At 39.3% G+C, this 26,639-nt stretch overlaps 1 protein-coding gene across 7 annotated transcripts in view; it reads left to right on the top strand.

Annotated features, from left to right (window-relative positions):
• FAM135B (family with sequence similarity 135 member B) overlaps positions 1-24,900 on the top strand; it is a 271,095-nt gene extending 246,195 nt beyond the window's left edge. For 4 of the 7 annotated variants that reach the window (XM_019289330.1, XM_019289329.1, XM_010404724.4 and 1 more), the window contains 11 exons: positions 1,849-2,004; positions 4,110-4,183; positions 7,294-7,448; positions 8,608-10,666; positions 12,449-12,615; positions 13,835-13,926; positions 16,084-16,181; positions 16,482-16,633; positions 17,433-17,543; positions 20,030-20,143; positions 21,473-24,900. In XM_019289330.1, coding sequence (XP_019144875.1) covers positions 1,849-2,004; positions 4,110-4,183; positions 7,294-7,448; positions 8,608-10,666; positions 12,449-12,615; positions 13,835-13,926; positions 16,084-16,181; positions 16,482-16,633; positions 17,433-17,543; positions 20,030-20,143; positions 21,473-21,678 — 3,384 coding nt within the window. In that variant the 3' untranslated portion in view covers positions 21,679-24,900. Of the gene's footprint in view, positions 1-1,848; positions 2,005-4,109; positions 4,184-7,293; positions 7,449-8,607; positions 10,667-12,448; positions 12,616-13,834; positions 13,927-16,083; positions 16,182-16,481; positions 16,634-17,432; positions 17,544-20,025; positions 20,144-21,472 lie in introns of those variants that run through there. The other 3 variants (XM_010404727.4, XM_019289332.3, XM_010404728.4) reach the window with 3 other exon arrangements.
• Positions 24,901-26,639: the final 1,739 nt, after the last annotated feature.

Raw genomic sequence — 26,639 nt, 5'->3', positions numbered from 1 at the left:
TAGAAGCTGTTAAGGTTATAGGACAGACAACACAATCTAGAGTCTCCTCTAGACTAATTTTCAGTGCAGTAAGACTCTCACAATTAGAAATAGCCCCTTCCTTCCTTCCTTCCTTCCTTCCTTCCTTCCTTCCTTCCTTCCTTCCTGCCTTCCTGCCTTCCTGCCTTCCTGCCTTCCTTCCTGCCTTCCTGCCTTCCTGCCTTCCTTCCTCTATGACAAATTCAAATATTTGACAACACATAAACTAGAAAAATAGCTATCACACACCTAAGATGATTTGCATTAATAATGCATCTCCCTTGAAGACTGAGCCTTCAGTTTATGATGTAAGGAACAGCTTACTGACTTAACAAATGAAAAATTAATGTTGACATACAGCATATAAAATTGGGTGCCATAAATAAAATCATGCCCTGACTCTGCAAAGGGAAATGTTTGGGCAGGATCTTTTGTTTCCCAGTATCCCCCCGGTTTTACCCGTACCAGAATGGATGCTGGAGCTTGCACCATTTTGGACAAGTGATTAAAACAGAACAGCATCCAAACAGTGTAAACACAGTGACAATATCTGTTTTATCCACACACAGATTTTCTCTGCTTCTCTCACACACAGACAATTTGCTTTTAATTGTGGCTTAGTTTGCAGTGTCACCAATCTGCTAACTACCTGCATAATAAAATGTGAAAAATAAGCAGGCTTTCGGCTAGAGTGCAGTCCTAACCAAAAAAAAAAAGAAAGACCTGGTGAATAACATGGAGGTAAAATGCAATGTTGGTGTCTCATTAAAGAAATTAGCAAGTTGACAAGTTAAGAGAGCTGGGTTTGTTCTTCCTGGAGAAGACTCCAGGGAGAAAATTTAACACCTTCCAGTACCTAAAGGGGGCTACAGGAGAGCTGGAGAGGGACTTTTTACAAGGGTGTTTAGTGTTAGGACAAGTGGGCATGGTGTTAAACTGACAGAAGGCAGGTTTAGGTTAGATATGAGGTAGAAATCCTTTATTGTGAGAGTGGTGAGACACAGGCACAGGTTGCCCAGAGAAGCTGTGAATGCTCCATCCCTGGGAGTGTTAAAGGCCAGGTTGGATGGGGCTCTGAGCAACCTGGTCTAGTGAAAGATGTCTCTGCATATGGCAGGGAGTTGGAAGAAGATCTTTAACCCAACCCATTCTAGGACTGTATGATTCCATGAAATTGAGAAACCAGGAAGTTTGGTGTGCAGAGACTTTGCTTTCTCATACAACTTTAGCACAGAGCTGGAGGGCAAACAGAGCCCCAGCATGTTCTCGTGTGGGACATGGGCAACAGCACAGCCTGGGCTGTCTGTTTTCATCATGTGCTGAGGACGCAGTGTTTTGGTTTGAGGTTTCTTGTTTGGTTCCCCCTCAGTCAGTCATCTGTATCCTAATGTGACATGGCTGAGAGGGCTCCTTTTGCTAACAGATCCCGGCCATGGCTTATTATTTCAGAGCATTCAGCACCATCTGGTGGATAATTTGGAACCCACATGCTTTGATGTTTTATCCCCCCAGTTACTACACTTGCAGTAAAGTGTCTGCAAAAAATTATCTGTTCCCACTTCTTGCTCTCTAATTGCATAGCTGAGACCCTTTGCTCCAAAATATGTGATTTTAAAGAGGAAAAGAAAATGTCTCACCAGCTTTATTTGGAGTAAAATAACTGAAAATGGTAGCTTTAGTAATAATAGTCCTAAATCAAGAGAATTTTTTCTTGAAAAAATTCAAGAAATTTTCTTGTTGCTGTTGTTCCTAGAAGGACTTAATCTGATTTATGAACTGATTCGTTTTCGTAGTGCTTTTTGATCTCATAATTTCCTTTCTCTCCTCCAGCTGCTGAGCAATCCAGAGAAGATAGCAGAACAGATAAGCAAGGATCTCACCTGGCTTTGCTCTCACCTCCTGGCCCTATGGACCCAGTTCCTAGAGGTGGCAACACTCCATCCAGAAGTCACAGCTTATCTGACTCAGGAACATCACATGCTAAGGGTAATGTTAAGAAGTTAAAAACAAGTTCAGTAATGGTCACCTCCTGATAAACATCGGAGATTTATTTGGATATATATTTCCAATGCAATTCTGCCTCTATGACTATTTACATGGAATGGGGTGAGCATAACAACAGTTGAAGAGGAGGGGAAGAAGAGGTGAAGCCAAGGATTTGAAATTACAGATTTCAATTTCTGGAATAAAGACTGTTGACTTTGTGTGACCCAAGATCCTATGTAAAATGAGTAGACTTTGAACACCAGGATCAGACACAGAACAGGAGGTGGGTGGGAAGGGGTAAATGTCACCTATACTTGATAGATATCTGTAAATCATAAACACTTGTTTTAAAAAACCCAAACATCACAGTGACTAATAAAAGGAATATGATTTAATCTCTACTGGTTTCACAAAACTAGCGTAAGGAATATGGGTTTGTTTTCTTCACTGTCATATATACAGCTATTTGCCTTTCTCACAGTACAGTGCACACAACAAAATATTAATATTGTTGATGTTGAAATTGCTTCTTGTACCTGGTAATAAAGACGGCACAAAACCACTTGTCATTTGAGCGAATGTTGTCAGATCTGCTTATCTGATTATTTCAGCGAGTGCTCTGTCTTCCATCAGGACGTTCTTGGTTATTGACCAGACACCAGTTCAGCACATCACCTGAGCTGAACTCAAAGTCTGATCTAATCATTAGAGAAGGGACAGTAGAGAAAAGGGCAGGATTCACCTTGCATGCATTAGGAGTGTACAATATAGGTATCGACACCTCAGCTTTTTGTTTTACACCTGTCAAAGTCAGTGGAGGTCAGAGTGACCAGGACAAGTCTCCCCTGGAGCTTGCAAAAATAGGGCATAAAATTCAGGAAGAAGTGGCTGAGTGCCTGATGCTGAAACTCCCCTGGGCTGTGTGACAAGGTCTCCCTTGCCTCTGAGGGGACCTGGGTGGCTTTCAGCCAAAGGACTCAACTTTGTATGCTCCCAGCTCCAGCAAGGTGAACCTCAGCCTGTGGTTTGTTCCAGCCTCGACTGATGCCAACTATCTTTTTGACCTCTGTTAAATTACGTAACTTTGTATGCTCTGGTTCCTGCCCATATAAACTGGGCGTAATTATACTTTTTCACCTCTGGAAAATGGTTTGAGAGCCCGAGATGAAAAATCCTACTGTTAGGACACAGTCTTTTTGAAGGGATGCTCATCCTCTGTTCATAAAGGCTGTTTGCTAAAGCACAGCTGGGATTTAGGGAGATGCTGAGATGCTCTGACATATGCTTTTTGCTGCCATTTTCTGTCCCTGTAACAGAGGTCACTTTTACAATTATTATTAGGAATGTGTGGTCTGCAGTTTAACAGCTCAGTACATTTGATTGCATATTATGCTTGATTCATTTAAACTAAAAGCTTATTCCAGGGCAGATGACAGCATTGAATTTTTTATAGCTTATTTCACAGTCTGTGCTCTGCCAGCCACTTCAGATCCATGGCTTTTTTGTAATTGATTATCCAACACTGAACAGATCCAATGTCCATGAAGGGATTAGAAGAGCTCTCAGTTTATAAGTATCATGACATAGGCAGGTGTGTTTCTACTGTGATAGGGCTTATTCTTCTCTGCACTGATATGTAAGGCTTTCTTTGCTGTTGTGGTAGTTTGAGAGTCCCTGTGGATGTTCCCATAGAAGAGATGGTCAATTACGAATTGTTCTAATTTAGTAAGTCATTCCACTACTGCTTTTTGCACAGTGGGAAAGGAATAAATCTTCCCCGCTTTAATACTACAGAGGAAAATGGTAAATTTGACAGCTTTTTAGAAAAGTAGCCAGAGGATGCAGATAACCAAACTTTGACTTATTGTCAAGGGACTCTTCTTACCTCAGAAGTAAGAAGAAATATTTTGTTGCATATTGCAGCAAAATACGCAACAACACCAGCTGCTTTGTGCTGGACTGGGAAAATGAAACAGAATTGAACTCTTTTTTAATGTCAACACTAAGGAATCTGGTCCTGATAATCACTGCTCAGTTCTTAGACTGATGGCACTTGTCACCCTTCAGCAGATCTTAGGTTTAATTTGTGTGTGTCTCTTTCTCAGGTGAGGAGATTCTCAGAAGCCTTCTTCTACACTGAGCACCAGAAACCTGCTGTGCTCATGTTCCAGGAAGGCCTGTAAGTAACCCATTAACACTCACCTAACTCTGGTATGACTAAAAATTTACTTTAAAGTATTTTGCAATCAATAATGTGGTCTGTTGCTTCAGGGTATGAAGGAGTTTGGTTTGGGAGAGGTCATTGGCTCTGTTTTAGCTCTGTATTTTAAACCTATTGAAATGAATTTCAAAAGTAAGTGACTGATCAGGCAGGCCTCAGAAATAATTAATTTCAAGCTTCATATATATACATTTTATATATATATATATATACACACAGATATATACACACATATATACCAATCTTCAATTAACTTCCTAAACCAAATACACCAGATCCAGCACTTGTACTTTTAATGAGAAATACCTGTTGATAAGCAACAGCATTTACAAATTAGCTTTTTACCATCCCTAATATAGATTTTGGGGTAGGCAGTCATGGGTTGTTCTATTGTTTAGTCCAGCCCTACTCTCTCTAGCAGAAAGGATATTTAAATGTATTTAATTAAATTAAATAAATTAAATGTAGACAGGATCATTAAACAGGCAATGCAAAGCTGTGGATGTTGACTATATGCAGCAGTGAAGGGCAGGAATGGGGAATAGCACCATGTTAGCTGGAGGAAACATGGGTGTGATGTGAGCTCAGGGCTGATAAATAATTGACCAAGAACCAAACATGCAAAACAGACCAGGAAAACAAACATTGCACTGGGCTGCATTCATATGAATATGATCTAAGCCATTCCAAGGTAAGTATTTCTTTATGCTGGATGATTCCTACTTGTAACCAAACTGGGAAGTATGAGGAGCCAGTCTTAAAGCTACACCTGGGCAAATCCTGCCTTTGCCTTTCCTGAGTATCATCCAAGTGCTCCACTTGGGTTCATGGGCTAAAACCAGAGTTCAAAGAAAGATGCTCAGATTTGAATTTCTGAGTAATGAAGGTTATGCAGACTATTTGTCACCATGGGCAGACCACATTACCAGTGTGAAAGGGGCTGAGAAAGGCCATAACATCAGGTCCTGTCACAATGATGATTTTTAAGTGACACGTTTGCTTCTGACCTAGTGCAAAGGAGAAAATTGCTTTTCTCAGAGCTGTCATTGGGGACATTAAGGCTGATTCAGTGTTGATGGAAAGGGCCATAACTTCATTAGTGGCTGGGTTGTACAAGGCTGCCTTGCCAAATTAGGGCAACACCATGGCTGCAAGGGCCCAGCTGTTTCACTTGGTTCTCCCATGTCAGGATTTTAGTGAGCTGTGTACAAGGAAAACCCCTTGTCAAGATCCTGGGGTGAGGACACAGACACTCATGGCCCTGTTCAAACAAATATAACCCTGCACAGGGGGATGCCTAATTCCATGATGTGATTCTATTTCTCCAGGCAGCCACAGAAGTAGCCCATTTCCTACAGACAAATGTAATGTTTTTCTCAGTGATTATCAAGGAGAGTAAGTAAAAAAAACCCAACAAACAAAATAGTTAAAAAATTAATTGGTCTGTGTAGAACATCTGATCTATATAGGCCTTGTGGCAGAGTTACGTTTTCTTTCTGAATTTGCCAGATGATGTAGTTGGAAAAACAGAGTCTTGTCAGAGTATTAATATTGGGAGTGGTAGTAGGGATTATCAATTGGGTCCACACAGTGTCCAGCTGAGAGCAGTGCTCAGTGTAACAGTGTGCTCTACAACCACCTCAAGCAGCAAGGTTTTTCCCCCCGTTTATTTTTTTTCCTTCTTACTGGACAAGAGCTGGTTTTTTGCCTCCCATGCTGTTGTCAGTTTGTGTGAGGCTGTGCACGTATGTACCTGGCAGCATTTGACTGCTTAGGCAGAAGAGGACACACCATTTCCAGTAGGCTGGGTATGGCACAGGTGGAGGCCTCTAGCAGGTGACATACCCACCCTAGATTTTACAGACAAAAATATTCCTCCTCACTCATTTTAATATCAATTATTCATCTTTTTCACAAGGGTAAGTAATAATCAGACAAGGGGTAATGGCTTTAAGATGAAGAACAGATTTGCTTTCAGCTGACTGTCTATGAAAATCTTTTTGCCTTACTCTTTGTATTTCATGTTTTCTCCATTTTTTGAGACAGATGTTTAAATAGGAAAGATCATCAGAAATGAAAATTATTGTATTTATTATAGCCAAACATGTATTCATCTGCCAGTTTAATGTCACATTCACTGAGGAGAGCCAGGTAGAATTTTGAGTGGCCCAAATGATGGAAACAGATGAGGGGCACAAAAAAAACCAGAGAGGGTCTTTTTACTAGGACATGTAGTGATAGGACAAGGAGGAATGGCTTCTAACTGAAAGAGAGTAGATTTAGATTAGATATTAGAAAGAATTTTTTTTTTCTGTGAAGGTGGTGGGGGTCTGGAATGGGTTGTTCAGAAATGTTGTGGCTGCCCCATCCCTGGAAATGTTCAAGGACAGGTTGAGCAACCTGGTTTGGTGGAAGGTGTCCCTGCCTATGTCAGGGGAGTTAGAACTAAATGATCTTGAAGGTCCTTTCAAACTCAAACCATTCTGTGATTCTATGACTCTGCCAAGAGACAGTGGCTGAATTAATGTGCCTTAGCTCTTCCAGATTAGTACATGTGTAAGATACCGCAGTGCTCTGAGGTCTGGTACAAGTGAGATAGAGGACTTACCATGCATCCTTCTTGGCTTTTTTCCTTCCTGTACTGCACAACCAAAGTTTTGATTATTGCCTCCTGCATCTGGGTTTTGAAACCCTGACCACAGCCAGAGTGACAGAGCTCATTTCCTGACCAGAAACCAGCTGAGTGATCCAGTCCCAGCCATCAGCTGAGACCCTTGGGAGGACAGCAATGGGCTCTGGCAGATAACAGGAGCCTGTGGCAGTGGGACGTGGAATAATTTCAAAAACGCTGAGATTTTTCAGGAAGGGATTGTGCAAGTTGTAGGTATTTCTAACTGAGAGATGGAAACCTTCTAGAGTGCTGGGTACCCCCCATCATACAAAACCGCTTCCCTCTCCTTTTAAACACATTGGCTGTCCTCTGCCTGCATATCTGGGCTTGCAGGAGTAGTGGAGAAACAGCACAGTAACTACTCAACCACTCAATTTGTTCTGTACTTTGCTGCCAGGATCCAAAGCCACGCACAGATTTCTACAGAAATTCGTAATTCGGATTATTTCACCAGCATGCCCCCGCTGCCAGCAGAATGCCTGGACATCGATGGGGACTGGAACACGCTGCCAGTTATCTTTGAAGATAGGTACACAGACATGCCTTGCACAGGTGAGTGAAACACCACAGGGCACAGCTTCACGAGACACCTTGAGCTGAGCGAGGTACTTCCCCAGCTCAGGATAAGTGATCTCACATCGCTTGGGCTCATGAGCTCAGAAGAAAGTGGGACCCCTTAAGTAACACAGCTGAATTTTAGTGTTTTCCCTAACAGCAGAGTATTTCTTTCACATTTTTCATCTTTAAATTAAGCTGGTTTTTTTAAAGAGCTGGAGGGAAAAATCAGATCTATTGGATTTTTGCTACAGTACTAATTTAAAGGAAAAACACTAGACTGATATCCCCAGTATGACATCTAGTGGTAAGAAATCTCAGAACAAAACCCCTCAATTTCAATGTAAAGCCCCACACTCCCCTGAAAGGCAGCATTGCCTTCCAAAAAATATTTTGCCCTTCAAGTATTCAAATCAAACTTTTAATTAAGAAATTATTTAGTTCCAGAGCTACTTAGTAAAACCTCGTAGCCCTTACTAGCTTATTCTTTTCACTCAACCATTAAGATTACCAAGGAAGTAATATGTATTAATATTATAGGTGTCTATAGTTTAGTGAATATAGCCTGTGATACAAAATCTTCACTCTTCCACAGTTATTCTACTGCCTAAATTTTGACAATGCTCATCAAAGGTTTTTAAATTATTAAACCAAGTATTAAACTGATTCAAAGTAAGAGCTATACTATGAACAATGTTGAATGACACCAGGAGTACAGAGAAGTATCTATTTTGTTTTGCTTACCTATGCTCTAAAAATTAGCAGTATAGGTACAGTTATACCAAGCAAAGTTTATTTATTAATATTGTTTTCTTTGCCCTAACTATAACTGCTCAGTGAGTGTACTTCTAGTTAAATGCACTCTGGCATGTACATTTGTAATATGCCTTTAATGAATATATAAATTTCATAATAGAAATGTATAGAATAATATTTTAGACTTTAAATCCCTTTTTAAAATCTCACAATTCTTTGGGGTGATTTGTTGTATTCTTATAGATAATACTACTATCTTTCTTTCTTTCTTTCTTTCTTTCTTTCTTTCTTCCTTCCTTCCTTCCTTCCTTCCTTCCTTCCTTCCTTCTTCCTTCCTTCCTTCCTTCCTTCCTTTCTTTCTCTTTCTTTCTTTCTTTCTTTCTTTCTTTCTTTCTTTCAGATCAGAATTTGGAAGTTTTTGCAGATTTTGAGGTTCCTTCAAATACTCAAATGGATGTAACACAGGAAAATGAAGACTGTGCATCAGATGATGCCACTGCAGTAATGAAAGGAGATTTTGGGAAAGACACTCTGCTAATACACACAGACAGGATAAACAGGAATCCCTCATGCCTACACAGCAGTACTGAAGCTGCTGCTAAAGGTTTAAGCCAGCACTCCACATCTCAGGTATGTACAGCAAACAAAGAAGGCCAAAGGAAACCTGAAAATATTTTTGTTTCAAGAGAGGAAACTATTTCTGACTCAGAGCCAGGCAATACAGAACACATGTCAGAAGACTTGAAAACATCCAAGGAAGTTTTTTTAAAAGATAATAGACTTGGGGCAGATATAACCTGTGGAGGCATGGAACCCAGCAATAAGGACTCTCACAAAAGCGAGCCTGTGTTAATTGTCAGTGCTCAGTATGATTGTGGAGCATGTGGAACTGATGGCTTGGAAGACAGGACTGAAGTACATGAACTAGATGAATTTGGTCATCCTGAAACTAATTTCACTTCATCTGAGGTTGGACTGAATGAATTGACCAGTCTTGGAAAACCAGAGGATGCAGACACCAAGGCTCATCTCCCTGTTTTGAAAGCTTTGCCTTCACACAGCTGTGAAGTGAAAGCAGTGACAAAGGAGCAACGGGGTGAGGAGAGTGAAGAATTTACCCTGATGTCAGGGGTCATAAAAAGATCTTCCTCTATAATATCTGATTCAGGCATTGAAAGTGAACCAAGCTCAGTGGCATGGTCTGATGCTCGTAGCCGGGCCCTGGAGCTGCCCAGTGACCGAGAGATCCTGCACCACCTGGTCCGGAGGCATGCCATCCACCGAAATTCCTTGGAAGGTGGACACACAGAAAGCAACACCAGCTTGCCCAGTGGTATCCAAGCGTCGCTCACATCCATCAGCTCTTTGCCCTTTGAGGAAGAGGAGAGGGAAGTGGAGCTTACCAAACTGACGAAATCTGTCTCAGCTCCTCAGATCAGTAGCCCAGAAGAGCCCACGGAGGAGGTGGATATATCAAAACACATCGAAGCCACCCCAGGAGATTCAGATCAAAACTTAAGAAGCTGCATGGAAACAGAGGATAAAGATGGAAAAATAATCATAGACTTTTCTGAGTGTCGAATCACTACTCAAAGTGGAAAAATAGAACCAAGAAGACATCCCAAACCCCTCCTCAAACACAGTAACAGTAACACTGAGTTACAAGGGGTGGAAGAGAAAGGTTTTCCAGAGACTTGCTGTAGTCTGGAAAATACAGGACCACCCATTTGTCCGAAGCAGCTGCAAGATAATGTCTCTGAGTGCCTGTCACTGGAGAGCAATGGTGAGTGCAGCTTAAAAACACCAAGGGCTTATAATTACTTGGACAAAAATATAGATAAGGTTGATACATGCATTGAGGATCCAAAGGATAAACTTAAGCCGGACAGTTCAAAAATACCACAGGGCTCCTCCAATAGTAGAATTTCAGGAGAGGAGAGTTTTTCACAAAGCATAAAGGTGGTACCAGATTTTTGCTATCCTGTTAAAGCTCCTTCAGAAACCTCCATTGAATTTGGCTCACTGCGAGGAGAACATGGCAGCTCTCTCGCTGATGAGAGCCCAGCAGTGTATGCAGAAATGCAGGGGTTGCAAGAAATTGAGCTCAATGACTCACCTGCCTCAGCAGACCCTGCGGCAGGGTCCCACCAGGCTGAACGTCCTCAGGAGCCCAACAGCCAAGAGAATAAACTTGTAGCGAACGGCACCGGGTTTCCTTTGGCCACGACAGAGGGAGTAGCCCTGGAAAGCAGAAAGGCTGCTGATGTGGTTAATCTGTCCGTCTCTTGCACAGCCACCTGTCTTCCCTTTTCTTCCGTGCTCAAAGAGACCCCTGCCATGGCGGGCTCCTCGGCAAAGCAGGCTGCGTTCCCCATCACGCGCCAGCCTCTGGGCTCATTTGGAGTTGTCTGTTCTAATTCAGATGAGATGGATGAAGAGACCAACGAAAGGATGCTGAAGTAAGAATGACTAATTACTTCATTAATGTAATAGTAATGCCAAGAGACCCTGAAACAGTTCAGGACCCTAATGCACTAGGCATACAGGAGGCTTGCATTTGAGACAGTTGCCTGAGGAATTTCAGTATAAATAATACAAACAGACAAATGATTCATATAGAATGAATAATCTAAATAGACAGGAAGGATTAAAACACAGAGAGACCAAGATTGCCAAAGATATTAAGTCCTTAATTCTCATGACTAGCAGTGGGATTTAGGTGTCTAAATAATCTTTGAGACCTGACCCTCCTTCATGTAATCAAGACTATCCATACCGGAGTATCGATCCCAGATAGTCAGTTCACTGTGGCAATGTTACAGACTCTTTTTCTCTTCTGCTTTAATAGCTGCACTCTGCAGCTACGCTATGAAATGGGGAGTTCAGATTGGCTGGTATGTCTCAACTTCACCTTCTCAAACTGGAAAAATGGGAGAATTGGAACCATGAATAGCTGGAGAAGAGGCATTATTTTTGTTTCTTGCTTCATTGCTCAATGTGAAAGTGCCACATCATGACCTTGATGTCACAGGGGCCCATTTCACAGATTGGCACTCTAGCACTTATATTTTTCCATTATAGTTTGGTGTCTCTGCTGTGCTGAGGAAAAACAGTAGCACTGAAATTTCTCAACCCATTCAGCTGCCCAAAATGTTGTCTGCCTGCATGAACACTCATTTTCAACCCAAGATTTTATTTTTATTCTTTTGAAAGAAGCCTGAAAATTTTTTTATACACCATGCTTAATTCCTGGCAAATCTAAGCACAGAATTTGTTTCTTCTTTGTGAAACAGAACATTTGAGCATGTATTCATGCACATGACTCCAAGGCTTCCAGATTCATGGTTCAAAAGCTATTTTTTTCATTCTTGTGTCCCTTAAAATTTGTTGGGCTGATGTAAGCGATTTCTCACCATTGGACTTGAGTATCTTAGAGGTCTTTTCCAACCTTAATGAGTCTATGATTGTATCAAGTGGCCTTAAGATATCCCCAAGCTTTAAAGGTTATATCTCCTGAGCTGGTCATCCCAGTTTTCTACTTTATTCTACACTTACATTGTGATTATTAATTCGTAAATTATCTGGATAAGTTTTACTAAGTCAAAAAGCCACTGAAGAGTTTGGCATCTGCAGCTAGAGAATGCTTTAGGGTGAATTCAGGTGTCAAATTTTAGACCTTTGGTAGGAACATTGTTACCTTAATTCTTTCAGCATTGGGGTGCTCTTCTAAATGCTACTAAATGTTTTCAAAAGAAACCAAAACCAAATAACCCCAAAAATACCTACCATATGAGGTGCATCCTTTAGCTCTAGCTTGAGGAAGGGGGAGAACACCTTCTACCTCACTATAAGTGAGTCTGGTGGTGGCAAAATTATACATTTTGCATTTCAGTACCTTTAAGGCCAATCATATTGTCAAGAGGCAAAATTGCTAATTCTGTATCTCAGTCTAATTTTATGAGCTACCAGAAAATTACTTTTTGCTACTCTTTTATTCCTCTGGCAAGGGCGAGTTGATAATGCACTTTAGTTCTTCTCTATATGTAGCCAAATTACTCAAAAACAGAGTTTCTTCTCTTCATTCTGGCATCTCTCAGTCCTAATAGATAAGGAACTGCATCCAGGTGTCTACTTGAAAGCTTAAGACATAATTTCTTGCAAAGAAAAGCCTCTTCATTTCTAGTTTGAAGGTTTGTTGCTGAACACCCAGTTCTATTGTGATTAATTAATGTATTCTCCAGTTTTTATCAGGCCAAAGAAAAATTTAAAAAAGAAATGAAGATTGAAGGATTTCTGTACAGTGACTTATCTGTACTAGCTTCTGATATCCCATATTTTCCACCAGAGGAAGAGGAAGAAAATTTGGAAGATGGAATTCACCTGGTTGTCTGTGTCCATGGATTGGATGGTAAGGCCAGGAAGAATTGCTGTTTGTAAGTCATTTTTGTGTAAATTAAAAAAAAAAAAACAAAAAACCAAACAGATGTTCATCAAGTATGAAAGAATGGAGAATCTAAGTATTTGTTTTAGCTAAGTATTTATTCCTTATTATGATATTCAGTCATTGTAATAAAAGATCTAGGGGAATATTAAATATTTTTGCTAATACATTGGTTCCTGCTACCTATTTTTAGTTTTTGGTTTTGTTTTTTTTTTCTTTTTAAACAGAAATCTACACCAAAGCACATCAGCCCTACCATGTACAGGGAGAGTGCATTACAGTAATTCCTCTTGTCTTTCCACGGATGCTTGATTGTTTTGCAGTATGTCCCCAGGAGAAAAATGTTACTTAAATCCCCAAAACACTGTTATAGATTAGATAGTGGCTGACTTTAGAAAGTGAGAGAATAAAAATCATTCTTCACTGCAGAGGAAGCAGATCCTGGGATGTTTTTATGTATATGCTTTCTAAGCAGGAAATGGTTATGTTAAATGTGAACTCTCTCTTGACAAATTAATTTATATCAGTTAGAAAGGTGTAGATGTTGACACTGAAACTACGGAGAAGAAGTGATAGAGGCTCTGAAATCTCAAAAATAAAGAAAAACACTGGCTTCAGCAAGGACTGTTTGCCATTGAATATCCCAGCAGCAGGAACACCCTTCTCGTGAGGTGGTGGTACCTCCTTCACCAACAAAATATTTCAGAAGACTTTGGAATTTCCAAGTACAGAATGAGGCATCTCTCAAAGTATTAGGAATCTGACAGTATTTCAGCACCACCTCTGATTGTGAATACATGAGATGGGCTACTCTGCATCTCAAGGCACAGCCCTATACCTAGCACAGGTACTGAGGTGTCCCTGCGGGCCTCACCTCAGCTTGTCTTTTTTTCTTACCTCTGCTGTTCAGCAAATAGAGGACAGATTTATTCTGGACCTGATCTTTGCTCTTTCTTCCCCAATATTTATGCAGTCCCCCATAGCAGCAGGTGAGGTCTAGCCCACCTGGGGCAGGTTGTGGGAATTCCTGTTCTTTTGCTGTTTCAATGCATGAACCTGAGGTGTGATAACCTTCTTAGCAGCACTTAGCAAGAGCTCTGTGGTGTCAAGGTTATTGTGTTAAATTGACTCTATGTTGGTTGTTTTTCTGTTGAATTTCATCTTATAAAGTACCATTTGTTTCTAGGCAACAGTGCAGATCTGCGGCTGGTAAAGACTTTTATAGAACTGGGACTTCCTGGTGGAAAACTGGACTTCCTAATGTCTGAAAGAAATCAGGTAGTACAGAGCTAATTTCTGTCTTCCTTTAGATTACTGAAATAGTGCCTTCAGCAAAAGCCTTTTCACCAGCCGAGTGAAACAAAAGCGCTGGGGAATTCAGGGAGTTTTATGTAGTATTTAGTGCAAAGGCCTGGTTCTGTTCCTGTCTAACTTGATAGGGTGTTCAAACCTATTGGAAAATATTCCTGGCATTAAAGTCAAAGGCAATGACATTAGCAGTAATAGGACTAGACCTAAGAGGAAGAAAATGGAATTATCCTGCCAGTTTGCAAACTTGGCAGCCTGGTGCCTCTGCAACACAGCACCAACAGAAAGCAGAAAGTTTAGTGATGCTAAATTTTCCAGAGGATGTGGAATATCCAGCAGGTGTTGTCAGCTCCCTTTGCTGCATCAGCCATTGTTTCTCCTGTTGCAGTGTTTATGGGATTTATTTCCTTGAATGATAAACAAATGTCTTCCAGAAAAATTGATTACTGACCTAGACAGAGAAACAGAAATGAATCCTGTGCTTTGCTTGGCAGTGGAGCCGTATTTATGACCAAAGGCCTAACTTTATGCACAAGATAAGGATTTCCATTGTGCAGTCAGAAACATTATTCTGATTTATGAGTACCTGAAAAATCTGAGTCAAAACTTTCCAACCTTTGTTCAACACCTTTTATATTCTGAAGTGGCTGGTTGGTGTAAGTCTGTGAACTTGCTACCTTCTAGTGCACAGCTCTGTCAGCAGCAGACCTGCATAGTGAACGTAAGCAAGGTCAAAATAATGAGACCGCTTCATACTTCCATCAAGGCCTCTTCGAAGAGAAGAGAATGTTTTCAGAGAATGAAACATCTTACAACATCTGTATTTAAGATTATCCAGCACCCATAATGGGAACTATTTAGAGGTGTTATTGTCTGGGAAGGTGGGGAAGTTCTCACAGCACCCAAAGTGGAACCTGGGTGGCTTGATGGCTATTTTAATGTTGTAAAGCATCCTGTCCCTGTTTTTCCCTTCTCTGAGAACCACACCGAAAATAACTCAAGAAATTATTCATTTAGCTGGTTTGCCTTATAGAGGAAAATTCAAATCACTTTTTTTAGGCATCCATTTGTGATGCATTTGGACAATCTCAATCAGGCTGAAATGATAGTAAAGGATGGAGATACAATCAGGTGAAATATGATGCTTGACACGTTTTGTTTATGATTAACATTCAGGCTTATATTCTTTCACTTTTAAACAACCTGAAAGGTTTGGGATAATGAGCCTAGGAGGAAATCATTAATTATCAATGCAGACAAAACAAACAGGCAGAAGGTTAGTGGACTGTTTGTAGTTTATGAGAACATTTATTTTAAGTCTGTATTGCAAAGTGAATATGCTCATGTTTTCCTTTGCAAGAGCTGCAATTAGCAAGATGAATTGTGTCACAAAAACATTAATTACTGATATGTTTCAAAAGCATTAATTACTCATATGTTTGCTCTGAATAGCTGTTCCAACATTTGATGATTGTTTTGTGGTATCTCATTAGTTACAAGTTTGATTTAGAGTCCTGCTGGATCGCCAAATTACAAAGTTCTGAATAAGATCTGTCTGTAATTGTATAGACTGGAAATGTATTGCTTTTTTTATTGTCTCACAACTGGCAGTACTGTTGCGAGCAACAAATTATTTGTCTGTCTCTAGCACTCATTCTCTTACTGATGACTGTTGAATAACAAACACACGGCATTTGATTAAGATGGCCAAACAATTTTGTGATGACATCCTTAGCATCAGCGTAACCCTCATGTCAATGTATAATGCTGTAAAGTATTTTATTCCAGTAATCTGTTGAATCCTAAATGCCAAAACCTTTTCTTCCATGTGCAGAGCCTGGTATCTAGAGCAGCTGAGCATTAGCAGTTCTCACCAGTGTCAGGTCAGGCTGCTTTAGCATCATGCTTATGATTCTGGAATCACTCAGCAACCTCTCTCAAAGGAGAACTTCAATTTAAAAGAGGACCCAGAGATTGATAAAAACACCCCTTTTCTCCCCCTTGAACATGTATAAAGAAAATTTACACTGATAATTACATTTCTGCTTCATTTGACTTTGAAAATAACATCAGTCTGCAATAAGTGTCATATATTTTAATTCGTCAACTCATTTCATTTTTCACCAGACTGATACTTTTGCTGATTTTGATACAATGACTGACCGATTATTAGATGAAATTATTCAGCATATCCAGTTGTACAACCTCTCCATATCCCGAATAAGGTAAGCTTTGTGATAGCTAATATTCTGTAACTGTTTGAGTTACATGAGCAACATCCAGTGAAATTAGCTTTTCCTAAAGTGCTCTGTGTCAAAAGCCATTGAATCAGTAAGACTAATTTTTACATTGATATACATGAAAGAGAATCTTGTAGGCTGAAAAAACCATGAAATGATAATTAAAGGATCTTATTGAAAGCCCTGATAGAGTCCCCCCCCAGACCCATTTGTGCCATCTTTATGTTTAATTTAAAGAAAACACAGATTGGTTTCATGTTAATGTAATTCTTTCTTTTGCAACAGTTTTATTGGACATTCCCTTGGTAACGTCATCATTCGATCTGTACTAACTCGCCCCAGGTTTCGCTATTACCTCAACAAGTTACACACCTTCCTGTCCCTCTCTGGGCCTCACCTGGGAACCCTTTACAACAACAGCACTTTGGTTAGTACAGGTAAGAGTTGATGGGAAAGCTTTGACTGGCTGTGGTCCATGGCAGAGTGCATGAAAGGGCAACACATGAAGGTAGGAATTTATCGTAGCATGACTTGTACATAGATGCTGTAGAAAATATTTGCTGAAGACTTCAAACCCACGCAGAAAAAACTTCAATGAGAGGGGCTTTCAGTATCTACAGCAAGGTCCATCACAGTGCTCCCTGGAAAGCCCAGGAGTGTGCAGCAATGAGAGATGACCCTTAGTCTCCACTTAGTCTCCCACTTCATTTCCCACTTCTTCTGGCGCAAATAAAGAGAGGCATCTGCACAGCTGAAAAAAACCCCATTATTATGGAAATGGAATGTCCCAGATTTCAGTCTTCCCGAGTGTTTTCCTGCTACCATGAGACAACCACAGAATCATAGAATAGTTTGGGTTGGAAGGGACCTTAAAGATTATCTAGTTCCACCCCTGCCATGAGCAGGGACATCTTCAATTAGACCAGTTTGCTCCAAGCCTTGTCCAACCTGATCTTGAATGTTTCCAGGGATGAAACATCAGCCATATCTCTGGGCAACCTATTCCAGTGTCACCACCCCCATTGTAAAGAATTTCTTCCTTATATATAGCCTAAATCTACGCTCTCTGAGTTTAAAACTTTAGACCCTTAGACTTTTCTCCCTGTTGATTAGGAGTAAAAGAATACACAAGACTTCTACTAAAATACAGTGCTATCCTTACTGTAGGCACATGTCTTTAACTCCCCTGCATGATGATTTACAAAGGAGAAAAATATGCACCAATTTTCATTCCAGGTCTATGGCTCATGCAGAAGTTGAAAAAGTCAGGGTCGCTTTTGCAACTGACCTTCAGGGACAACGCGGATCTGCGCAAGTGTTTCCTCTATCAGCTCAGCCAAAAAACAGGTGAGTAGGGCTTGATGTGCCTTTGTAAATACCAAGGGCTGTCCCACTGGCTTGTGCTGGATTGGCCTGTTCTCCAGGGAGTGAAGGAAATCTGCATTTTGTTAATGATCATTCTTTAAACATACTTTTTAGAAGGGCTGCCCTGTCTAAAATCTACTATCAATTTCATCTGTGCATTTTTTTCTGTGAAAGTTATCAGAGAATGTATTTGCCAAACAACATCAAATAAGACCTTCGTGCAGCAGTAAACATGCACCTAAGTTTATATTCTGCAAGCAAGAAACATCATTCTTGACAGGCCATCATTGCTTAATTTATGCTATGAGATGAAAACCATTTTTCCTTTTTTATTATTTTTTGTAAGTTTAACATCTCTTGTCTCTAGGAAATATGACTCTGTGAGATGAAGAGAAAATTTTATTCATGTCTATTCTGACACTTCTGTACTACAGAGAGAGATGTATGGCCTCACACTAGAAAAATGATGTCTGAATAGAGAATCTTTTTCCCCCTTCTTTGGTCTGTCATGAATAAACGAAATAAATCTGGCTTTTCTTAAGAAAAGAAAGCAAGCATAATCCTTCTGTTGAAGCAGTTGTTTTCTTTTAGGAGTTATTTTTAATATTGTGTGTGAACAAACTGGTGCTAAGCATGTAGTGACAAGGTCACTACTTGATGTTTAATTTTTTCTCATACTTTTGTACACTACTAATAGGAAAAAAAGACTATGTTAATATGAATAGAACATCTAAATTCTACAGATACAAACTACATAATCAATGACAGGAAGTTGATGTAAATTTGTGTTATTTGAATTTCCCCTTTGATTCCCTAGCTCTTATTTCTGTGTAATACAGTTGATTACTGCTTTACTACTATCAAGTTCAAATAAATTTGGGTCCACACAAAAAGCTTATATTGTAACTTTCCAAGCAATGAATTCCCAAGCATGTGCTATGAGTCAAAGCAATTTTCTTCTTGTTAGCTTGGTAGACTGGAGATAGGCTACAAATTAAGGTGTTGTCCTTGAAAATGGAGAAGGCAGAAATTTAAATGTGGAGAGAGTTGTCTGTAAAGTCAGAATCATCCAGGTAGATGCTTAGGCAAAATATCTGAAGATGTAGATAGGTCCATATGTGAATGCATCAGCAGGCACGGATTCAATAGACATGTCCCTACTCTGGCACCCTGCTCCCAAAAGAAGTTGGGAGCACCTACAGAGGGAGAAATGCCAGAAGCAGTGTCGTGCCTATATTCCCAGATGACTCATTAAGCCTCCAGCAATTTCTGACTTTCTATTAAAGTAGAAGTCCCTGCTGCTACTTTTCTGTCTCTTTAACAAATGTTCCTCATGTTTGTCTTGAGAAAAAAAAAACAAAACAACAAAACACACAATAAAATATTTTTCCCTATTGAACCTCTTCACATAAAGTTTTAGGTATGGTAACACTCACTGTTGCTTCTCCTACCTTTTACTTCAGACCAAAGTTGCAAACTCAGTTGGTTTGACTGCACAAGAAGAAAATGATAAACTGCTTTAGTCAGGTTTTGGAAAGGCAGCCAGCAGGATTTTTCATTGTGGTGATGATGGTCAGATTTTCTTTGAAAGTCTAGAAATCGTAGTTATGGGATGATAGAAATACAGAAAGGGGCCTTCAAGATCACCTAGTTCCAATCCCCCTGCCATGGGCAGGAACACCTTCCACTAGGCCAGGTAGCTAAAAGCCCCATCCAGCCTGGCCCTGGTTCTGGACCACTTTCCCGTAAGAGGGAGGGAAAGATGAAGGACAAACCCACAGCTCTTCTATGCTCAGGACACTCTCTGGACAAGTACATTAGATCATCAGTGTCCATTTTCGTACCTTTCTGTTAAATGTAAGTGATGGAGCACTCAAGAGACCCTAGACAGGTCAAACAGCAGGGGCTTGTTTCCACAACTCATCAGTCGCTCCATTACCTCCAGGGAAGAGGGAGGATTTGGGGTTCTTAGTTGATGTACCAGCAGTGTGGATTTATTAAGTGACTGCTGAGTTCAGGAACTGGATTGACCCTAAGGCTCCCTCAACACTGATTTAACGGTGTGACATCATAGCAATGACCTTTTCTTCTCCCTCTCCCTATTTTGTTTGAGAATTTTACTAATTTGTTGTGTTATTTTTAAATAGATCCTGTTTAAAGGTATAAATATTTGTAAGAATAAGGTTTAAATAAAAGCTTTTTTTTTACAGGCAATTCTTGCTTTTCTTTGCTGACATACAATTAGCCTATGTGAGTGCTGATAAGTAAAAAATAGTTCACAGAAGCAGCAGAAATGTGTTTAAGCTGTTATGAATCTTTCTAAGATTTTGTTGCATGTTTTAATAATTACCATCTATTGCAGTGTAGATTTTCAAAAGCCTTTGAACATGAAATAGTCATGCTGACACTGTATGCATTTTCATCACTGTGCTTACTTGTGATTAATGTATTTAATATGTTTGCCACAGGTCTTCAGTATTTTAAAAATGTTGTGTTAGTGGCCTCACCCCAAGATAGATATGTACCCTTTCATTCAGCAAGAATAGAAATGTGCAAAAATGCACTTAAGGACAGACACACAGGTATGTTTAAGATCTTTTATATATTCCCAAGGCTGTTGAAAAATTGCATTTTTGTGCAACTGAGGTCATTACATTAGAAGGGTTTTTCATCAGCACGATGAAAACTCAAATGTTTATTTGATACAGAATAAAGTGTTCACTTCCCACGGGAAATTACTGAAATCAATAAAAGAAGCTTTTCAAGAAGCTCTTTGCCTGATGAAAACAAATTTCAATCAGGTCATAATCAAAGGTTTCTTACTGCTTCCTCCCATTCCCTCTAATTTTATTTTTTTTAAAAGTGCTAATAGAACTAGCTCTTGACAATGTTTTTCTGTAGTGTACTGATTTACTTGTATTGTCTCCCCTTTTTTACACATAATGAAATCTCTCTCAACACATCCAAAGTAGGGGGGTTTTCCCTTTGTTTTCAATAGTGTTTGAATGATTGCAAGGTAATTTAAGGGACAGATATAAAATCGTACAGGTTTGTAATAAAATCTGTAAAACACATCAGGACTCACCACCAGAGGCCTTCCTATGAGCTCAGGCTATGTGTGGTCCCAGTTATTGCCTTTGTTATTAGAAGTCTTCCTCATTTATGAAATGTTTCATGGCTTCAGTTTGATACCATGTCCAGGAATAATGGTCAGTGCAATTTCATCCCCATTTCACGTATGTGATTACCTAGAAATGGAGGTATTCTTCGGAAACAGAAAGAGACACACAGGCCCAATAATCAGTGTGGTTACCTTCACACCCCTTACTTAAATGAGAGCTCTTTCTATCCTACCTCAGACATGAATTAAAAGGTAATTCTTCAGCTCTCCTACAGTGGTTGTTCCTTGGGACATGTTTGACCAAGCAGGAGCCAGATCAGTACATTTATCTGTACATGTTTCCTGAGCCATTGTTTCTGCCCCTATAAACACCTCAGCTATCTACATGATGTCCTTCCTGCATTAGCATCCCCAGAGAAGCCCAAATGGGCCTGTGTCATGCCAGACCCTCTCACACTGGAATCCCCAGGCAGTGTGAGTCCAACCCCACTACCCTTAAAGAAACACAAGCATTTTCTTCACTGACAGAGAAAAGGTGACTAAAGGCTCAGCACATCCTAGTCCTCATGCTAAGCAGCTTCAGCAGATTCCTCCTCATGGCCAGTACCTCCATTAGATGAACACCACTCTGGCACTTGGCAAATCTTCAAACTGGGCTGTTATCTCTCACATTTATCTTGGCCTTGCTTCCATTTTCCTTCTCACCGCAACTGCAATTAAACAATACTGGGAAAAAAGATAAGATCTGGGAGCTTTGGCGTGCACATGTGATATCTCAACTCTTTTTCAGGTCCTGTTTACGCAGAAATGATCAACAACCTGCTCCAGCCTTTGATTGGGGCCAAGGACTGCACTTTGATCAGACACAACGTGTTTCATGCTCTGCCTAACACCGCCAACACATTGATAGGCCGGGCTGCCCACATTGCCGTGCTGGACTCTGAACTTTTCCTGGAGAAGTTTTTCCTTGTGGCAGGACTCAACTACTTCAAATAGTGCCTGAAGTATGGGGCAACAGAGGCCAACCTTTCCATTGAGTGGAGGAGACTCCTTAGCCAAAGGAGTGCAATGTTAGAAATGAGAGCAGGTGGGACTTTCAAACTTTCTATTTCCATTTCTCTTTCAGAGAATAAAGTGCTATGGCTTTAAGGCATTCAAGCTTCCAAATATTGGTGCTTTTGGAAGAAATAAATATTCCTCTTCAGTTTCTATGTTCTTTGTCCACATAAAGACATGAGCCACTTCTGAAGTACAGAATCAGAATAAGAAGGATGATTCTCTAAATGTGATTGGACCAATATAATTCCTGTTTCTCCTGAATATTAAATCAGGAACTCGGCTGTCCTTGATTTACTGCTTATTTATGTATTAACAAAGCTCTACATTTGTAGCACTTTTGGGGTAGTTAACACACAAGGAAACAAGTGTATATGAACTCAGGTTAAAACCTTCTTTGTGATGAACTGAGAAGTGTGAAAACCATTTATGAAAGTTTTGGTCTTTCTGTTTATTGGAAGAAAATATTTGGATGGTTCCATTACTGGTAATAAATTGTAACATACAAATTGTACATTCAAATAATGGAAAGGAGTAAAATATTTTACATAGAATGAACAAATATTGATATTTGTCTTTAGAAAGAAACCCCAACTTTAGTTTGGGAAGAATTTTGTTCCAGTTAGACGCTGCCAAACCAAGAGGAGTATATTGGATTACTTATAAAATATCAGTGGCATCTGTTAGCATTTCTTCTGTTTACATTTATAGAGGATCATAACTGACTGTCCTTGTTATGATCTTAAAGGTCCATTTTTTACTTTTACATTTGTATCAAAGTCCATTTGTTCCAACAGTTTTCATTTTTTTTTTAAATTTATTACTCTGATACAGAATTCAAAACCTTGCCAGTTATACCCTTAAAAGCCCCAAACACTTGGAAAACAAAAGGCTGGAGATCTAGAATGTGGAAAGCTTAAAAAAATAAGGATGTCTTAAGATCCTCTGCAATATTCTATAAATGCTTTGTTAATGCCCATTTGCAGTGCTATATATAGTCCTAATTATTATACAGTTACAACTGGTTGAAATATTTAAAACTTTATCCATGCAATGATATGTAAGTTGTTTTTAAGTGTTTGAAAAAGGACATATTTCCCAATTTTTAATTTTTTCATCAAATTTACATTAAGATTTTTATCAAAAATTTATCAGCTTTAAAGTGACAATATTCAATAACTTTCTGCACATTTTCATAACATTTTGATAAATTTTCAATGTCACAGCAATTTTTTGAAAAAAGAAAAAATAATAATTCTTCAAAATTATTTTTGTTTGGAAGGCAGGCAATTTTTTAAATACAAATACAATTTGTTTAAAAATACAAATGAATAGGTCTCTATATCTTCTAACAAAGATTGTAAAAAAAATTACAAAGTTGGGTTTAGGTGTCAAGACCTTCATTAGTAAACTAAATTCAAGATAGTGGAGATTTGTGAAACAAGAGAATACAAAATGAAAACAAAAAACATCACAGCCACAGGGAAATATTTGTACTTGCAAAAAGCAAAACTAAATTTTACTTAAAAGAAAAAAGTGAAAAACTTACACAAAATTAGTTCAAGAAAAGAGTTTTTAGCAGACTGGTAAATGCTGGCAAAAGAAAAAGACTGACTTGATAACTAATGCATGTTTTTAAAATAAGAAGGAGAAAGAAGGAATATACCAAAGGGTGAGGTTAGACCACTTGGAAAGGTGCATTGCACATAAAAATCTTGGGCCCTTACAGAGGTAAAAATCATATGGAAACAATTCCATGGTGTGATTCAATGCTGACAAATTTCTTAAACAATAAATATTATCTCAGTACTTGAATTAAATAGGTATATACTATTGTCTCTCTTTCTTTCTTTTTTTTTTTTTTTCCCTTATAAATTGACTGTTAACAGTCAGTTTTACCCAGTTTAAAAATGAATTCTGTCAGGAAACCTGTGGTTTCCACTTGTTTGGAAATTCTTTCTCACTTTTTGGCCTCAGTAGTCCAGTGCCAGCTACACTGACATATCACAACTTCTTCCTCAGTAAATTGTCTAGAGCATTTTAAATATAATAGGACATGGAGGTTGAGTTGTTATATAGTCCAGCATTTTTGAGCCAGGACAAGTACTTCTTTACGGAACAACAGGAAAGAGAAGCAATCTCTAACCATAAGCAGCCTTCAGTGTGCTGTACGAGGGTCTTGTCCACATGTGGAAAATGTTCAGGAGTCTGCCAACTGAAAGTTTTGAAAACCATTTATAAAGAAGTGACTTTACACTTATATACATGCCTGATGTGTGTGTTTATATAGTCTATACAAAGAATTTTGCTTATTTCCAGGTCTCACACACCAGCTTTCTCAGTCCTGACACTGACAACAAACCAGTGTAGTTGTTCTTACACTCAGATGAGACATTCTTGCCTTGCCTTGTTTGTTGAACAGCATTCCCAGCTTTCTGTTTGCCTGACTGTGAGAAAAGGGGCATGGGAAAAGGTCTCTGCATTGCTACAGAAGTTGGTGGGCCTTTCCATATGTTCACTTTGAAGTTCTGTACTCCTACCAGTGCTCTGAGATAAATATACCTAAAGGTTTCAGTGTTCCTATTCATACAGATCTCTTTGATGGCTCAATCTGATTTCAGAGTTGGAGTTGGATGTTTTATAGAGTTGGATCAGGTAACTTACACCTTCTGGGATATGGAAGAAAGCTCCTGTGGAACCTCAGAAAAATCTGGGCAGTATCACTCCCGTCAAATGACAAGACACAGATTTTATCTTCCTTCTGCTGGCAGAACATTCTGGGATATATTGGCAGTAATGGTCCAGCTGAGCTTCCATTTTAAGGAAGTGAGCCTCCCTCACTCTTTCTTCTTTTATTCTTTTTGATGGGATGTTGCCTCTCAGTACTATAAAACCACTCAATTGTGTAAACTATATTGCAAAGAAATCTGCATCGTCATTATAATATAAATAATATCTAAGTTGTTGGACTTCATCAAACTATAGCAATCAGCATGGACTTATATTTTCAGATTTTTTATTTACATAGAGAGAAATATATATTAAGAATTATCTGCATTAAAATGTAGCAAAGTAAGTGTACAGTTAGCATCTTTGTTTCTGTCTCAACCCTTGGAATTATAAAATATTGTCCTTTCAAATAAAGCCTTTAAATATATTTAAGCACGTTTGCAGTATTGCTGCAAGGATTTTCCCTGCAACCTGCACAAGCTCCACTTGGCTTCCTGTATCTATGGGGACAGGACTTAAACTCTTCAGTGAAGCTCTCACATTCATAGAGGATAAGAGAGTTTTTCAAGACCATGGACAGAGGAGGGACAAACCTGGGGGTTTTTGTAGCTTGTTAATATTAGTGTCAGCTGCATTTGAAGTGAAACTCCGTTCAAATCTGTGGGATTCTTCAGTCAAGAAAAAAAACAAAGCCAGCATTCCAGGGGTTTTTTTTAGCATCTAAAAAGCTTAAAACCAACAAGGAGGATCTCCACCAGGTAAAGTGCATTTGGCTATTGAGGTTTTCCAGTGCCAGAGGTGAAGTATGGGCTATAGCCCAGATGAGCAAATACTCTGGAATAAAGGTGACGTAGAAAAAGAGGAGCAGAGCCAGCAGATCTCAAGGCTTTGAAAGACAGAGATAGAGATAGGGGGAACGAAGGAAGACAAGAAGTTCCAGAAGCAGACTGTAGCATTTAAAAGGACTGACATTAACTGTTTTAAAAAAATTGAAGCACTTGAAAACAGTGCAGTTACAGCAATGCAATGGATATCTATGATTCTATGATTATGCCTTTATTAATAGCTGGATTAATTTTTCTCCAATATTCTGGGTCTCGTAGTTCCCATTGCACCCCACTTTTAAAAGAATTTAATATCTTCTGAAATGGATTTTTTTTTTTCCTTAGAGATGGATGGAAAGAAATTTCAATATTGACTAAGTGTGAGTAGATGAGGAACAGAACAGTGAGTTCTTTCTGTATCTGGGCTGAGGATTTTCGAGGAGTTGATTTTCAATCTCCTGGAAAATGAGAATCCAATCTCCTGAATCCTTTGGAAATGTTTCTTCTTGGAGAATTGTAGAATGTCCTGTTTAATTTCATCACATAATTGGTACTTAAAAATTTATCGTAAAATGAATTTGTTCTACTAAAATAAAAGTCTTAATTTCTCTCTGTAGTCCGTGAAGAGAGGTTGGTACTGCTGAAAGTCTGAGGAGTGATCCTGTTTTCTGCTTTCAGGGTTATTTACCTCTTTTCCTTGTCCAGGGAACTTACAGTAAGACTCATTTTCTGTGTGTCTAAGACATAAACTGGAGGCCCAGAATTTGTGGTGATGCCCTGATGATTTTTTTTGTCTTTTCTTTAATGCTGCTGTTATACCTTTTTGCAACTTCTGTATTCTTAGTGCTTCTTGGCTACATTCTTGGACTTGTTTGTTAAACTAAGAGACTCAACATTTTAGAAACTTCCTAGTTAGGGGTTAGTGTGCCCCAGACCCCAAGGTCCTCTCCAGAACACATTCTGTAAACCAAGATAGAACCATCCAGGGGAAGGTTCCTTGGGGAGGGGAGGCTCATTTGAGCCTCTCATTGGGGAATTTTTGATAGATATGCTAATTAGTACGACCTATAATGTTATACCAGATCTTTTGGGAGTGTGCACTGCAGTGGGCATTGAGGTGAATTCGACCTGGACGTAGTGCACCTAAGGATCCTTAAAATAAATACCAAGGTAAAATCCCTTTTTCCCTTCTAACTGTGCCTGACTCTTGATTTTAAGACCAGGAAAAGGCATCAGTGGACTGGATGACATCTTCAGTTTTCCATACTTGGGTGCAAATTTTGACGGCACACCTTGACCAAAAGCAAACACTGACTATATGAATGAGGCTCCTTTAAAATCTGGCAG

The sequence above is a fragment of the Corvus cornix genome, chromosome 2 (assembly GCF_000738735.6).
Source record: "Corvus cornix cornix isolate S_Up_H32 chromosome 2, ASM73873v5, whole genome shotgun sequence".
NCBI lineage: Eukaryota > Metazoa > Chordata > Aves > Passeriformes > Corvidae > Corvus > Corvus cornix.
The sequence above is the reverse complement of the archived record's forward strand: the minus strand, read 5'-3'. Positions and strand labels throughout refer to the sequence as shown.